The sequence below is a fragment of the Xenopus laevis genome, chromosome 3S (assembly GCF_017654675.1).
Source record: "Xenopus laevis strain J_2021 chromosome 3S, Xenopus_laevis_v10.1, whole genome shotgun sequence".
In the NCBI taxonomy this organism is placed as follows: Eukaryota; Metazoa; Chordata; class Amphibia; order Anura; family Pipidae; genus Xenopus; species Xenopus laevis.
In genome coordinates, this window is record NC_054376.1 from 113856944 (window position 1) to 113873253 (window position 16310).

Consider the following 16310-nt stretch of genomic DNA (forward strand, 5'->3'; position numbering starts at 1 on the left):
ATTTTGCACAGCCTATCTATTTACCCAGTTTTTATTTTTACACTGAACTGTTCCTTTAAAGGGATACTGTCCATTTCTCAAAAGAGCAAACAGATTTTTTATATTCAATTTTGAAATCTGACATGGGGCTAGACATATTGTCAATTTCCCAACTGCCCCAAGTCATGTGACTTGTGCTTCAATGACTCTTTACTGCTGTACTGCAAGTTGGAGTGATATCACCCCCTCCCTTTTTCCCCCCAGCAGCCAAACAACAGAACAATGGGAAGGTAACCAGATAGCAGCTCCCTAGCACAAGATAACAGCTGCCTGGTACAGTAACACCAAAAAATTTAAGTGTTTTAAAGTAATGAAAATAACATGTACTATTGCCCTGCACTGGTAAAACTGATCTGTTTGCTTTAGAAATACTACTATAGTTCATATAAACAAGCTGCTGTGGAGCAATGGCGGAAATTGAAAAACAGCTATATGGCACAGGTTAACTAATGGATAACAGATAACACCATTGGACAGACAGAGCTGATTTGCTATCTGCTGTGTAACTTGAGCTTTTTCTCCTTTGAATGGCTGCCCCCATTGCTACACAGCAGCTTATTTATATAAACAATAGTAGTGTTTCTTAAGCAAACACAGCAGTTTTACCAGTGCAGGACAACACTGCATTATATTTTGATTACTTTAAAACACTTTTATTTTTTGACGTTACTGTTCCTTTAAGAACAGCACTCAATAGTAAAAACCCATGTCCCACTGAGACACATTCAGTTACATTGAGAAGGAAAAACAGCAGCCTGCCAGAAAGCATTTCTCTCCTAAATGACATGACTGGGGAAGCTGGGAAATTGACAAAATGTCTAGCCCCATGTCAGATTTCAAAATTGAATATAAAAAAAATCTGTTTGCTCTTTTGAGAAATGGATTTCAGTGCAGAAGTCTGCTGGAGTAGCACTATTAACTGATGTGATTTGAAAAAAACATGTTTTCCGATGACAGGATCCCTTTAACTAGGAATGAAAGATGAAATAAATCTGTGTTTTATTTCCATTGCTAAAACATGCCAGATTTTTGCACTAGCATACAGTTTATCTGACAAAGTTTTCTATGCATAAATGCTGTCCATTTGGTCAAAATAAGACTCCTTTTATCTCAAATTGCATGTGCCGCATTTTCTCTTTACGTCCTGCAATTTTGATCATTCAGACTGTCGGCCCCAACAAATGTAACAAACTGAAAGTGGCTCTCCAAGTTTATGATGAATCCATGACTAAATCATGAAGAAACCCTGAAGGGCTGGCCAGCATGGACCATGGAAATCATCTAAAGAAGCACCACATCAACAGAAATAATTGTTTGATTCGTTCCTACACACATGCAAGATACATTCAGGAGTCAGGATTTGGATGGGAGATATTAATACTGAACTGTACTGAGCAATATCTCCCCATAGAAATAGAAAAGCGTTTGACTGCTTTAGCAACCAAACAAATTCTAACAAATAGAAACAGGTATTGAATTTTATAAATGTGTCCATTCGTTCAAAGTAAATCAGTCCCTAAGTTTTAGCATAGAGACCTAAAAATAAAACACATGATAATCACAAAGCAATCTTTATCGAGATTGTGGTTAATTTAAAAAAAAATCCTATTATTGACCTTGCTTTTGTTAACTGTATTCTGTAGCAAAATTTTTAATGCAAGTTTATGGAGAATTCCAAAAGTATTAGCATGTTAGTGTGTTGTAGTGTTAACAGTAAGAGTAGTGTAAATAAATACCTTGAAACCAAAGGGGCAAGTACACCGGTACAGTTCTACTGGATCACTGTTACACGTCCCATTGTTCTTGCATGGATTTGAGAAACACGGATTGCACTTTGATGCAATACTCATATCTACTGGACCTGCAAAGGGATATATATATATATATAATTATTAATAACAATTATTTCTAAATGCCAGCATATCTATAGTCATACATAGCTTCTGCATTGGTCTAGGATCAGGTAAAATGCTTTGATCTCATGGATCTCAAGGAAATTCAAAGGGAAGTAGGAACTCAAAAACTTGCCCTGGGATTTTCATTTAATAATGTTTAAATGATCATAATATTCATCAATATATAACACTAGTGACGAGCGAAATTATTTTCCAAGTTTCAGCAGAAATGACGCCCATAGAGGCAGATTCACTGTCGCCAGCAACCAATATGCACACCGCACCACTTTGCCAGGCGAAAATCCGTTACCACTACGCTAATTCACTAAAATGCGACGTTGCGTCCTGGGTGCCGAACACTGGTGACTTTTCACTAGCGTTACTTCGGCAGTGCGAACGTTTCAAAGCAAAATTACACTAGTGATCGCTTTTGTCTAGCGAAACTTCATTAGTCCTCTTACGCTTTGATCAATTTGAATAGGGCTGCTACATTAAAGTCATTATAAAATACATTAAAATTATTGGAGATGTTGGTGCAAATGCTTGAAGGGTGACTTTTTATTACAAATTTCCAAGGAACCTGAATAAAGACAAAATAAATTCTATAATGCCGTACACATGAGCCCATCCGAAAATAAATGTTCCATGCCACTCAAATGTCTGGGGGAAAATGTTAACAGAAAAGTTTATTAGTTAGGAATTTTGCAGGCAATCCCGCCTAAAAAAAAGGAAATGTTGTCGGCATTTTTATAACTTTAATGTATTTCCTCCAGGCAGGATATGATGTAAGTGACATAAAGAAGATCTAGCTTCATTTTAGCAGTTTGTCTGGGCTGAGGTGGTGAAGTCAACTCTGGTGGAAGAGATAACGCTCAGTAAAATTCACACTTTACTGAATTTGCGGAGTAATGACCCTTCGCAAGAGCCTGTTCGCTAGCGAATTGTCGTCTATACCTATTAGTAAATTGGTGATGTTCCTGCAGATGGGATTTCTGGCGTAATGTCGCTAATGTTAGCCACTTCAACCTTTAGTAAATCTGCCCCATAGACTGTAACAGGTGGAAACATTTGGTGCGTCAAAAATTTGACTTCAAGAGATTTGGGTGAATTTGAAATGTTTTTCTAATTCTCAGCAAAGTGAAACAGGTCAAATTCACACACTTTACTGAATTTGCAGTATATATATAGTTTGGATAAGTGTAAATTGTAAAGGATTAATGCGAGTGCAAATGAAGTAGCAATCATCAAACTAAAATGTTTTCATTTTAAACATACTTTATTACAGTCTAACGTGGCATGACTCATTGACAAATTGATGGAAGGGCACTCTAGCCATTATATTTTGAATTAACTTATAGTATAATGTAGATCAGTGATCCCAAACCAGTGGCTCACAAGTAACATGTTGCTCGCCAATCCTTTGGATGTTGATCCTAGCAGCTGCAAAGCAGGTGCTTATATTTCAATTCCTGGGTTGGAGGCAAGTTTTGGTAGAATAAAAACCAGGTATACTGACCAAAAGACCCTCCTATAGGCTGCCAGTCCACAAAGGGGCTACTAAATAGCCAATCACAGGTATTATTTGGCACCCACAGGGACTTTTTCATGTTTGTGTTGATCCTCAACACTTTTTACATCTGAATCAGGGTCATGGGTAAAAAATGTCATGGATCCCACATGAAGACAATGATAATTTTAATTTGTTGCTAAAGTCAAAGGTATAGAGCTGTGCAAAAAATGTGTACCTAAAATACCTTACACATCACCACAACTCAATGCTACAAAGTCATGGCGTGTAAATTCTGGAATAAAAATATGTATAAAATCTGGTGTAAATCAACATTTTCCCTTAAAAAAAAAACTTCTCCTCAGCTCCACTGACTTGACTGGCTTATACCAGTGGTATAAAATAATGGTGTGTGTTCTGGAGTAAATCTACTGTCACCATATACCACCTTATTATAATATCAAATTATATATTAGTTAACCATCCATCCTGAAGGTATCGTTATCCTTTAAAAACTCTGCTGCCACTCCTAGGAGCATATTTATCAAAAAGTGAAGTTAGAGATCGCCACAGTTCTCTAGAGTGAAATTCCGCCACTCTCCATTCATTTCTATGGGATTTTTTAAATCATTTATCAATGAGTGACAGTGAAAGTTCATCCTTTGATGAATACGCCTTTCAAAATCCCATAGAAATGAATGGAGAGTGGCGGAATTTCACTCTAGCGGACTGTATTGATCACTTACTTCACTTTTTTGATAAATATACCCACTAGAGTCTTTAGGTTGCTTCAGGCGGATATAAATCTGGTTGAAGAATGATTAAACCTTGTGTACTGAACGATGAGAGAATGACCTCATTATTTTCAACTCACACTTGACAGAATAAATGTAAACACTTTTAATAAGCAATATAATTACATTTTAATTCCATGCAATATTAATGTTCAATGATTAAAATGCAGACTGCTAAACACATCACCCCAGTTGGATGTGCCACTTTGCATTTGTCATGTTATTAAATATAAATACTCCCATTAATATTCTTTTAATTGCAAAATGTAAACCTGCTTAAAGGAAAACTATACCCCCCAAACAATGTAGGTCTCTATAAAAAGATATTGCATAAAACAGCTCATATGTAAAATCCTGCTTCATGTAAATAAACCATTTTCATAATAATATACTTTTCTAGTAGTATGTGCCATTGGGTAATCATAAATAGAAAATTGCCATTTTAAAAAATAAGGGCCGCCCCCTGGGATCGTACGATTCACTGTACTCACATATATACCAACAAACCATACATGTTAGGTCACATGAGCCAATTAACAGACAGAGTTCTATCTTTTGCTTCCTCACTTCTTCCTGTTACAGTTAGAGTTGAAGTATTTCTGGTCAGGTGATCTCTGAGGCAGCACACAGACCATCACGAAATGGTGGCTCAAGGCAAGAGATGTAAAAGGGCAATATTTACTTAAATATATATTCCAGTTTGGTAAGATTCTTTAATATGCCACTTCATATGATATGAACTATCTGTTGCTTAAGTGTTCATTTTGGGGGTATAGTTTTCCTTTAATTATGAATGCCACTAATGATCAGAAAAACTCAGAGCCATTTTTTTTTACAGCCTACTAATATAAACCACGGTGATATATATTTTTTTCTATTCAGATATAAGCATTTCTGCTATTCTGGATTGATCAGTTTTTCCCTTTTTTAAGATCAACGCATTATGTTTTCACGATTCTTCGGTTGGGCAAGGCCCTCGAAGGTCTTCTTTTCTTTACCTTGAAAAAGGTCAGTGACAGAAACATTGAGCTTGTAATAAACTATTTTTTAACCTTTTAAAGACCTGATGAATGCTATGATTGGTTCTCTTCTAGATATATATTTACACAATGGGGAAGATTTACGAGCTTTTGTATTCCATTAGTTTTTCACAAAACAGATATTTAGGGCTAAAATATCATGGATTATAATTACACCACAATTAAACCACAAAAAAACACCCCCACAAAAATCCACTAATAAAAAACTTTGCCACGAAGTCAGTGGGAGCTGTCCTTTTCCAATTGGAAAATCTTTCTTTGCTTAGTGGTTTTAGTGGGTTTGGGGATTTTCTACATATGTATTTGTAAGACAATTCTTAAGAAACCAAGGATTTCAAAGTTCATACCCAGATTTGGATATTTTTTTTGTGCTTTTTATGTTAGGCTGTTTTATTTAATCACTTGGCATGTGTGGTTAAGTGAAAATTAGTTTTTTCAAAGTACTACTAAAAATTAGAGTTTTGATGAATGGGCCTCAATGTGTTTAGTTATTACATTATCGGTTATCATCATAACACTATTGTAATCAGAGTGGGAACACTCTCGGTTGCAGGGTAACGTCACACAGGGCACCAGAGAACACGGATACATGCTTCAGTGTCGGGAGGACGGTCCTGACTAGGGGTAAGCTGATGGAAGAGGTACGTACCCGACACCCCCTTCACCTTTGCGCCCTAGGCAAATGCCTCTTCTGCCAACCCCTAGTTTCAACCCTGATTATAACACATAGGGGCCCATTTACTTAGCTCGAGTGAAGGAATAGAGGAAAAAAACTTCGAATTTCGAATGGTTTTTTTGGCTACTTCGACCATCGAATGGGCTACTTCGACCTTCGACTTCGACTCAAACGATTCAAACTAAAAATCGTTCGACTATTCGACCATTCGATAGTCGAAGTACTGTCTCTTTAAGAAAAAACTTCGACCCCCTAGTTCGCCACCTAAAAGCTACCAAAGCCCCATAGGCTTTCCTAGCTTTTTTTGGTCGAACAAAAATCGTTCGATCGATGGATTAAAATCATTCGAATCAAACGAATAGCGTTACATCCTTCTACTTCGATATTCGACAGTCGAATATCGAGGGTTAATTAACCCTCGATATTTGACCTTAAGTAAATTTGCCCCAAAATATACCGCCAACTTTAAAATATGAGGATACTACAGTCACCTTGGAGAAATACTGAACGGTGGCCTTGTACTTTATATGCATGCAAGTTAACCCTCAGTGTCTTCTAAAACAGATTTTTCCTGGTTAAAGTTTTAAAATGGTGTAGTTATTCGCCTCATATGGATTTTACTGTCAGTTCAATAAAAACATTTGCAACTGTTCATCAGACTCCACTGGTAACATGGGTTTGATAATCAGTGGAAGGAGAAGGCAGAGCCAGTTCCTAATAAAATAACCTGTCTGGTGCTAATTCCAAGGAGATGCACTTTCTACATACACGCATTTCATTTCCTGCCCGTGAGTCAGATACCATAAAATATAACTGAAGTAATTGCCATTTATTCTTATTCAAACAAAAATGGTCTGTGTAAATTATGATTTAGAATGTATGTGAGAAGGAATGGGGGAAAAGCCTTCTGCTTATTTCTGCCAGTTTCCCTTTGGAACACTTTCACCTGCACAGTATTCACCTGTGTGTTTTGACTTACAGGATAAAAATGATCCAAATGGTAAAAAAAATTCAATTTCCATTTGAACATTCATAACTTGTGCAAATTTCTCATTTAATATATATATATATACGGCTGCCAAGCCTGCCTATGTGTAGAATATTTAATTAACTGCCTTGTAATTTACCAGAAGTTGTTCTGCAATGACATACAACCGATGAAATGGCTTATAAAATAATATAATAGTCTGCTGTTTAATGGGTACGTTACAAGGAAAGGGAACCGGACTCTGTTCTGCAAAATACAGATCACAGCGGACATGCATGATAATGAACATCTTGTCCTGTGGGTTACAGAATGGGCAAGGTACTAACAGGTTACAGGGATCATTAAAGGGACACTGTCATGGGAAACCATGTTTTTTTTTCAAAATTAATAAAAGTTCTGCACTGAAATCTGTTTCTCAAAAGAGCAAACTCATTTTTTATATATAATTTTGAAATCTGACATGGGGCTAGACATATTGTCAGTTTCCCAGCTGCCCCAGTCATGTGACTCTACACTTCAGGCACTCTTTACTGCTGTACTGCAAGTTGGAGTGATATCACCTCCCTCCCTTTTCCCCAGCAGCCTAACAATAGAACAATGGGAAGGTAACCAGATACAAGATACCGTATATACTCGTGTATAAGCCGACCCGTGTATAAGCCGAGGTACCTAATTTACCTAAGAAAACTGGAAAAATTTATTGACTCGTGTATAAGCCTAGGGGCCCCATGTCAGATTTCAAAATTGAATATACGGTACCGGTAAATGTGGTAACTAACTATTCTTCGTGCACGCAGTCGACTGTTAATTGAAGCAGAGCGTGCAAATGTACTAAGGCAGTAGGAGAACTTCAGGAATTTACATAGGAGGTTGAGGACCCAGAGACTGGACATTGTTGATTTAAGAACTACATCACCTACACATAAAACATAAGCGATCTAGGAATTAAACTCATTATGTAGAACAGTGACACAATAGCTGTGAAACCCGCATGTTGCCCAGTGAATGGAAGCCATGCTTAGCATTTCTGCCAGCTTTGCCTTTCCCCGTAAAACTCTTGGTACGACAAAGAAACTGCCGAAACGTAGCCTACAGCCTTACCGGCAGGCGAAATTCGCAGTTCTCTTGCGCCAGCAGCAACAAATACTTCTTAAACGCAGCACCGGTCTTACAGGGCAGCGCCATCTTGCCTACGTCACAGAGGGAGGACGTAGAGCCGCAAGGGGATGTTCCCTAGGCGGGGTAGGGGAAGAGGAGAAGTAAGAGACAGGACTAGGTTGTATATACAAGCCGGTGACAGGGAAGTGGCACAAGTAGGTTTGGTGACAATACGCGACGCTGTGAGCTAGACCTTAAGTACTGGAAGATGTCGACAGAAGCAGGCGCGACTGTAGATCAGAACTTTGATATCAGCTGCATCTTCTGCACCAGACGGAGGAGCTGCGCTACGTCTCCCGATGCGCTATGGGAGAGGGAGGTGTGTTGGGGCCGCGGAAGGAGCCTCGTATCTGCGGCCGGTGAGGGACTGGCTACGGTATGTGCAGGGATTTAGCTGACCCGCGTATAAGCCGAGGTCAAGTTTTTCAGCACATTTTGGGTGCTGAAAAACTCGGCTTATACGCGAGTATATACGGTAACAGATACAAGCTTCCTGGTAGATCTGTGAAAGTCCCACTTTGAGTGGGAGAAACAATAGCCTGCCAGAAAGCAGTTCCATCCTAAAGTGCTGAGATGGCTGCCTACACACCAATATTATAAATTTAAAAAAAAATACACTTGCAGGAATAAAATTTTACATAATAAAGTGAATTATGTGCAGTGTAATTTAGAAATAAAAACTACATCATAAAAATCATGACAGAATCCCTTTAACTAAACAAAGGTCAAGGTGCACCTTGCCCTTTAGGTTGTACCCTAAGGCACAGCTCTTTGCACTCCTAGAATAGAGCACAAAGAACTGACTCTGGAAACAGTGCTGCCTGCATTTGGCACTACTGAATTCAAAGGAGGCCTGGGATGCCCTTTGCTTGTGCCTCATTCAGCAAGAAAGGTTATTAGAGGTCTGCCTGTGTCTGCAAGGCAGCCCTTTAATTGGTTTAATTGCTCTAATTTTAAACCAGGGCAAGGTGCAGCCCTAGACATGAGTACTCTGTACCCTTTGCACCAATTAGTGCTCTTGTATTTATTAGCTGGGGCACTTGCAAAAGTTCCCTAATATGCTCTAAAGAAATGATACATCTAAGCCAGTGATGGGCGGATTTGTCCTGTTTCGAGAATTTCCTGCGAAAAAAAAATAGCAAAACACGAATTTTGACGCCCGTGTCAGTTCGTGTCAATTTTGACGCCCACATTAAAGTCAATGGGTGTCCGAATAATGTTGATGCGTGACAGTTTTGACGTGGTCCACTATTCCACCTATTTGACACTGGTGAATTTTCGCGCAGTTTGACAAATTTATTTGCCGGCGGCAAAATGCGTAAATTCCCCCTGCAAATTTGCGCCTGCCGAATTTATTCGCCCATCACTATTCTAAGCTCTACATGCTAAAAGTTAACGTTAGAGAATGTACCCCGAGGCAGTGAATTGTCACGCATTACAACACACAGCAGAGCAATTGCTACAGGATTACAGTCAAAGGCCACTTTGCCCTATTTATGTGGGTGCTGTAGAATCTACAGTATATTCTATGGGGCTGAAAAGGGTAAAAGAATTGAAGTTCTCTGCACAAACATTGAATCAATATATTTGATAAATCCTTGGCATGTTGAATTAAAATTTAATTAAAGTTACATTTTTTTCTCCAATCCAACCAAAGACTTTCTGTATGTACTGTATAAGGCAGGGATCCCCAACCTTTTGAACTCGTGAGCAACATTCAGAAGTAAAAGGAGTTGGGGAGCAACACTAGCATAAGTGCTGTGATTGGCCATTTGGTAGCCCCTATGTTGATTGTCAACCTATATTGAGGCTCTGTTTGGCAGTGCACCTGGTTTTTATGCACCAAAACTTGCCTCCAAGCCTGGAATTCAAAAATAAGCACCTGCTTTGAGGACACTGGGAGCAGCATCCAAGGGGTTGGAGAGCAACATGTTACTCACGAGCTACTGGTTGGGGATCACTGGTATAAGGCATAAGATATTAATGTCACAATACAAGGCTAATTAGTAATTAATGCAGATTTTCATTACCTGGCTGCTCAGTAACCAGTACAATTTGCATCAAAATTTAATAATCCGCCCTGTAGCTACAGACTTGATTTCTGCTCTGAGCATGTGCAGGGTCACTGACACTTCTAACAAAATCCAAGATGGGGAGCTCCTATGTTTTGAAAGCCTGGATGATTACTGTTTTGAAAAAAAGCTGCTGGTGCTGTAAGTTTTTACATTTTACATTTAGAAATTCAGGTACATTCTTAGACGGTATTAGATCCAATCAACTGAGCTCCTTATTGATAATCCTGCTTTTGCCGCTTAAATTCTGTGTTAAAGAAAACAGCACATGGATGCCATTTTTGAATGAAAATGTTTCTTGCTAGAGATCCAAATTGACACAGGTAACAAAATAAATATATACTTTATTAATGGTTACATTCGGTGTAGCACACACTATGCATTAGCCCCAGGTACCCTTCATACCTTTGCACTGAAATTTCTGGGTTGGAGTAGTCAGTAATAGTCTATCAGACATGTCTTCGGGCCCGCTGCACCGGGCTATGCCTGGCTCTTTGTATCCCGCCTTAACCCACTCAGACAACCAACGCAAATTGCAGTCACAATATAAAGGGTTTGTACCAAGTGCACTGGAAAGAAAGAATCACATTAATTAGTGCATGGAATTTATCTCATATTAACTGTACAAACGATTCAATGGCTTTCTGTTCGGTAAACAATTCCCCAAACAACATTATGTGAAAAGCCTATTATTAACCACTTTTTGATATGCTGGAAGTTGAAATAAAGTAATAAAAAGAGAAAAAGGTTAGCAGCAGCAGTGTTAATAATAATTACTCAATGCTCCCCTCTTATTGTACTGCTAATGACAATGGCTCCCATTATCTCCAGAACAAAGAAAAGGGCAATGGCAATTCAAACAGCCACATCTAATATAATTAAATGTTGTTGCACGGAGGAACTGTGTATGGAAAAAGCTCCCTGAGTTTTTAATCAGGAAGAGAGGAAATAAAAGCAGCGTATAAAACCAGAATGAAGCCATTTTTCTTGGAAAAGAGAGTGCTCTTTAATATTTAAAATGGTTCCAACCTTTGGAGAAATTGCAGTGACAGGGCTGTCAGCTCTTATTTGTAAACACTCGTGCGCGGCACAAATCCCTCGCTTCCTACAAGCGTTCACCAGTACGGGAGAACTGTGGTGTTAGCAGGAATGATATACTCAATAAGTTATAAAAATAGCCAACTGAATGAAATCTACTGAGAACTTGTGAAAATATTCTCTTAAAAGAAGAAAAAGAGATTTTGTAAAAAAAAAAAACATACTGGAGTCTTAAAGGGATTCTGTAATTTTTTTAGTTGTAATATTGGTGAGTAGATGCATCTTAAGTCATTTTGCCTGGTCATGTGCTTTTCAGCACTAGGAAGGAACTGCTTTCTGGCAGGCTGTTGTTTCTCCTACTCAATTTAACTGAAGGTGTCGCAGTGGGACCTGGCTTTTACTATTGTGTTGTTCTTAGATCTATCAGGCAGCTGTTATCTTCTGTTTGGGAGCTGCTATCTGGTTACCTTCCCATTGTTCTGTTGTTAGGCTGCTGGGGGGGGGGTGATATCACTCCAACTTGCAGTACAGCAAGTAAAGAGTGACTGAAGTTTATCAGAGCACAAGACACATGACTGGGGCAGCTGGGAAACTAACAATATGTCTAGCCTCATGTCAGATTTCAAAATTAAATATAAAAAATTCTGTTTGCTCTTTTGAGAAATGGTTTTCAGTGCAGAATTCTGCTGGAGCAGCACTATTAACGGATGTGTTTTGAAAAAAAAAATTCCCATGAGAGTATCCCTTAAAATACAAGTTGGGAACACACTGAATGGATTTTTCAGATAAGAGATTACTCTCTGCTACATTGTAAGAGCTTGCCCCTTCTTTTATGTTCATGTGTAGATCTTTGCCTGCCTGGCACCAGAAGACTAAGGAGTAGCGATGGGCGAATTTGTCCTGTTTAGCTTCACCACGAAATTCGTGAATTTCCGTCAAAATTCGCAAAATGGGCGAGAATTGTGACGCCGGCTACAATTACACAGACGCCCATTAACTTTAATGTGCATCAATTTTGATGCCCGTGAATTGTCGCCGGCAGCAAAATGCTCAAATTTGCAGCAAAATCGCGCCAGGCGAATAAATTCGCCCATCGCTACTAAGGAGGCATTATTCCACGTGGAACATTTGTTATATTATTGGAGTTATAGAACCATTTTTTATTCATCCCTTGGAGTACTTGGACTTTTTCTCCTGCCCCCAGGACTTATTTATGTTCATTAATTATCTCTGCATATAGCTACTTTAAACCATTAAGGCCCCCTGTTTTCTCATATGCTGTATACTATTTTTTCGGAGTTTACTATGCTGTGCATCTTAAATGGGTACAATGGATTACTGGCAGAAGACTAAACATGGTGGCCCTGCACACTAACTAACCCAGCTTAACAACAAAAATGCAAAAACTCACATTGCAAAAAAAATAATAATCTGCAAGCATCAACAAATATAGGTAAGAATTTGCCTCTTAGCTCTCATTGATCACTTGTGTCCCAGGGATTGGTGGTCTGTGCATTAAGCAGCAAATCAAAAATCAGCATCAGGAGGTACAGTAGAACATTGTACTTATTATCGGCATAATGCAGGCAGTAAGAACATTGTCTCAATGTGGGCTGCACCTCCTGATGCACCATAACTTATGCGTCTGAATTAGATGGCTGTTTGCCGCGCAGGGGCACCTATTTGCCTTCTCCCACTGACCCCTCTTGGATACAGCGCAATACAACTCAGGCTGTGCTCTATCAATTCAATAGGTCCAGGCTCCAAAACGCAAAGCAGATGTCTGCGACCATTTTATTTTTGTATTCACCATAGAGTGGGCAATAAAATGCATGAAGCTGATTGATATGCACATGATATGACTGCCAGCTCTGTAGATTCTACGGATCTGGTTTATTCTTTGATTGAGGTCAAGTCACTTTGTGTAAGAAGTGCTGAAAGGGTTCAAGGTGATCTTAAACCGGAAATTGAAAGACGGTTCAAGGGGATCAAACACCAAAGAGCACTCTTTTAAGATCAGTGCCAGTGGCCCTAACTGTCTATGTACGTCCTGTAATAACCCCCAGCTTATTATTATTCTTTATTACTATTTTTTATATTGCATCAAAGTCGAGCCACGTGGAATTGACAGACACTTGAGGCACATTCTACTTGGCCTTGATTCTTCTGATTGTTTCTATGACCCACAGTCTCAAGTCACATGCTTTGCTCCCCTACCCCTATTTCCAACCCTCTATAGTTCCAACATACCGTATATACTCGAGTATAAGCCGAGGTACCTAATTTTACCTCCAAAAACTGGGAAAGCTTATTGACTAGAGTATGAGCCGAGGGTGAAAAATGCAGCAGCTTCTGGTAAATTTCAATCAAAAAATTGAGGGGTTCTGCTCCCATTGGAGGTGCCGACGTCTCGTTTTTGGATGCCGGCGACCATTCTTGGACGCCGGCGAATATTCTTGGAGACTATTCTTGGACGCCGGCGACTATTCTTAGATGCCGGCGACCGTTTTTGCGCTTGACCCGAGTATAAGCCGAGGTAGAGTTTTTCAGCATATTTTGGGGGCTGAAAAACTCGGCTTATACTCGAGTATATACAGTAAGTCACAAAGCTTTACAGAGATTATACATCACAGACAAAGAATTTTGGGTTTATAGGAGCAGCTTTTTTGCCACTGACACAGCTAGAAGGCAGAAGCGATGTTATGGAAATGCTTTTAATTCAGACTTGTGCAAACATTATCATTGCACTGCAAGGAGCTCGTCTTTCAAATACCGCTGATCAGTGAACAAAAAAAAAAAAACATTTGCTGAAAGTTCAGTGGTTGAATTGGCAGCCAATTATTCACCACAATGAAACAATTCCTTGTCTGATGTGTGAAACATCTCCGGCCACCGGAGTGTAGGGGGAACACTGCATTGCTGGAATCTGCTATGGAAAATAGTTAACCACATGGCACAGAGCTCCCATGAAAAATGTCACATGCAAGCAAAAAAAACTATAACTCAGCATTTTCCATTACTTTCCCTTGCAGAACATGACATAAAACATACTCGTGCTGTCCCGGATAATCTTCCCTTGAACGAGATAGATGTTCATTGCAATAAATAGGGATACAGCCAAACTGTCGGCTGAATTCTTATCCAAATATATCAGAGCTCTGGAATCCAACAGGGCCCGTACATATTTGCTTTGGTTTCGGCAAATCCATGCAGATAAGACAAGTTACTTACAGATGTGACAGTGAAGTGAGGTCGCTGAAGGAGCCGTCAGGGACCGTTGAAATATCATTGCCATGAAGTGTTCTAAAGATGCAAAAACAATACAGTATAATGTTTTTTAAAAAAGAACATTTTCAAACAGGAACTCACAGGTTTCCTGATTTTAAACACCATTAAAGCCCATATTTTAGCCACAGTTTTAAAGGCTTTAAGGTAACTTTTAATATGTTATAGAGTGGCTAATTCTAAGCAACTTTTCAATTGGTCTTCGCATTTTTCTTTTCTATTTAATTTTTAATTAATTGCTTGCTTCTGGCTTTTTTCAGCTTTCACATGGGGATGACTGAACCCATCTAAAAACAAATCCTCTGTAAGGCTACATATGTATTGTTATTGTTTTTTTGTATTACAGGTATGGGATCCGTGATCCAGAAACCAGTTATCCAGATAGCTCTGCATAACGGAATGGCCATCTCCCAAAGACTCCATTTTATCCACATAATCAACATTTTTTAAAATTATTTATTTTTCCACTGTTATAATAAAACAGTAGCTTGTACTTGATCCCAACTAAGATATAATTAATCCTTATTGGAGGCAAAACCAGCCTATTGGGTTTATTTAATATTTACATGATTAACAACGTATAAAGGTCCTAATTATGGAATAACAGGTCCCATACCTGTACTAATCTTTCTGTTCAGGCCTTCTCCTATTTACATTCCAGTCTCTTATTCAAATCAATTCATGGTTGCTAGGGCAGTTTGAAATGGCAAACTGGAGAGCTGCTAAATAAAAAGCTAAGTAAATAAACAATGAACACTCGTTGATAGTAGTACTATATATATGTAGCAAATTCTCAGGTCTCAGTAAAACTCACCAGTTGAGAGAAGAGGTCCAGGTGCACCGCCCTGAACCTTCAGCTAAGGGAGCGGACCACCATGAAGAATAAAAAGAGCAGGCACTTCCAAAGACCAATCCTCCAGGCAGGCTTGTCAAATCATAAGTAGTTTTATTACGGTACACAAGGATACAGCCTTACGCGTTTCATATCATTTGGATACTTAATCATAGGCCTACGATTAAGTATCTGAATAATCTGAAACGCATAAGGCTGTATCCTTGTGTACCGTAATAAAACTGCTTATGATTTGACAAGCCTGCCTGGAGGATTGGTCTTTGGAAGTGCCTGCTCTTTTTATTCTAGAAAGTAACTCAAAAACCACAAATAATAAAAAATGAAAACCAATTACAGGTATATCACTCTCTACTAATCATATTAAATGTAAATTTAACGCTGAACAACACCTTTAAGATCCTCTGTTACTTATTTTGTATATAACAGATTTCTAGAAATGTAGTTATAATGAGGGGATAACAATTTCTTTTAAAATCCATTGGGATATTTTGCCTTTAGATCTACAACACTATGCTGGAACACCTCTAGATGGCGGCGTTAGGGCACGAGCACTGTGGCTTAAACCCATTTTCAGGCAGATTTGCACATGTGCTCTATCTAAAGTCAACAAAAGAGATATTGAAGCGGTTTTGCTGATGCTTTCATTTTCCAGCTCTCATAAGAACGCAGATGATGAATAAGTGACAACGACTAGATTGCACACTGTCAATCTCGTTGTCACATTTTTTCTCTTCTTCGGAGAATTGATTTTTTTCATAGCAATATAGATGACTTGTGGCAAGACTAGCGGCTGACATTACACTCTGCCGGACCAATATAAATTCAATGGAGATGGAGCAATATTCCACAAGACAGCCATGAATGTCCATGTTGAAGACTGGTGGTGGTAACGTGTGTATATTGAATACATTGTGATTGCTAGGACTCAAGAGACAACAGTAATGCACCATAAATATCAGGAGCAT

General features: G+C 38.8%; 1 protein-coding gene across 1 annotated transcript in view; it reads right to left on the bottom strand.

Moving 5' to 3' along the window:
* Positions 1-16310, bottom strand: part of LOC108712410 (slit homolog 3 protein) — a 443629-nt gene that overhangs the window by 37824 nt on the left and 389495 nt on the right. Inside the window, exons 24-26 of the mRNA XM_041588752.1 lie at positions 14439-14510; positions 10575-10738; positions 1776-1900 (exon numbers count right to left, since the gene is read on the bottom strand). Of these exons, the coding sequence (XP_041444686.1) occupies positions 1776-1900; positions 10575-10738; positions 14439-14510 (361 nt within the window). The remainder of the gene's footprint in view (positions 1-1775; positions 1901-10574; positions 10739-14438; positions 14511-16310) is intronic.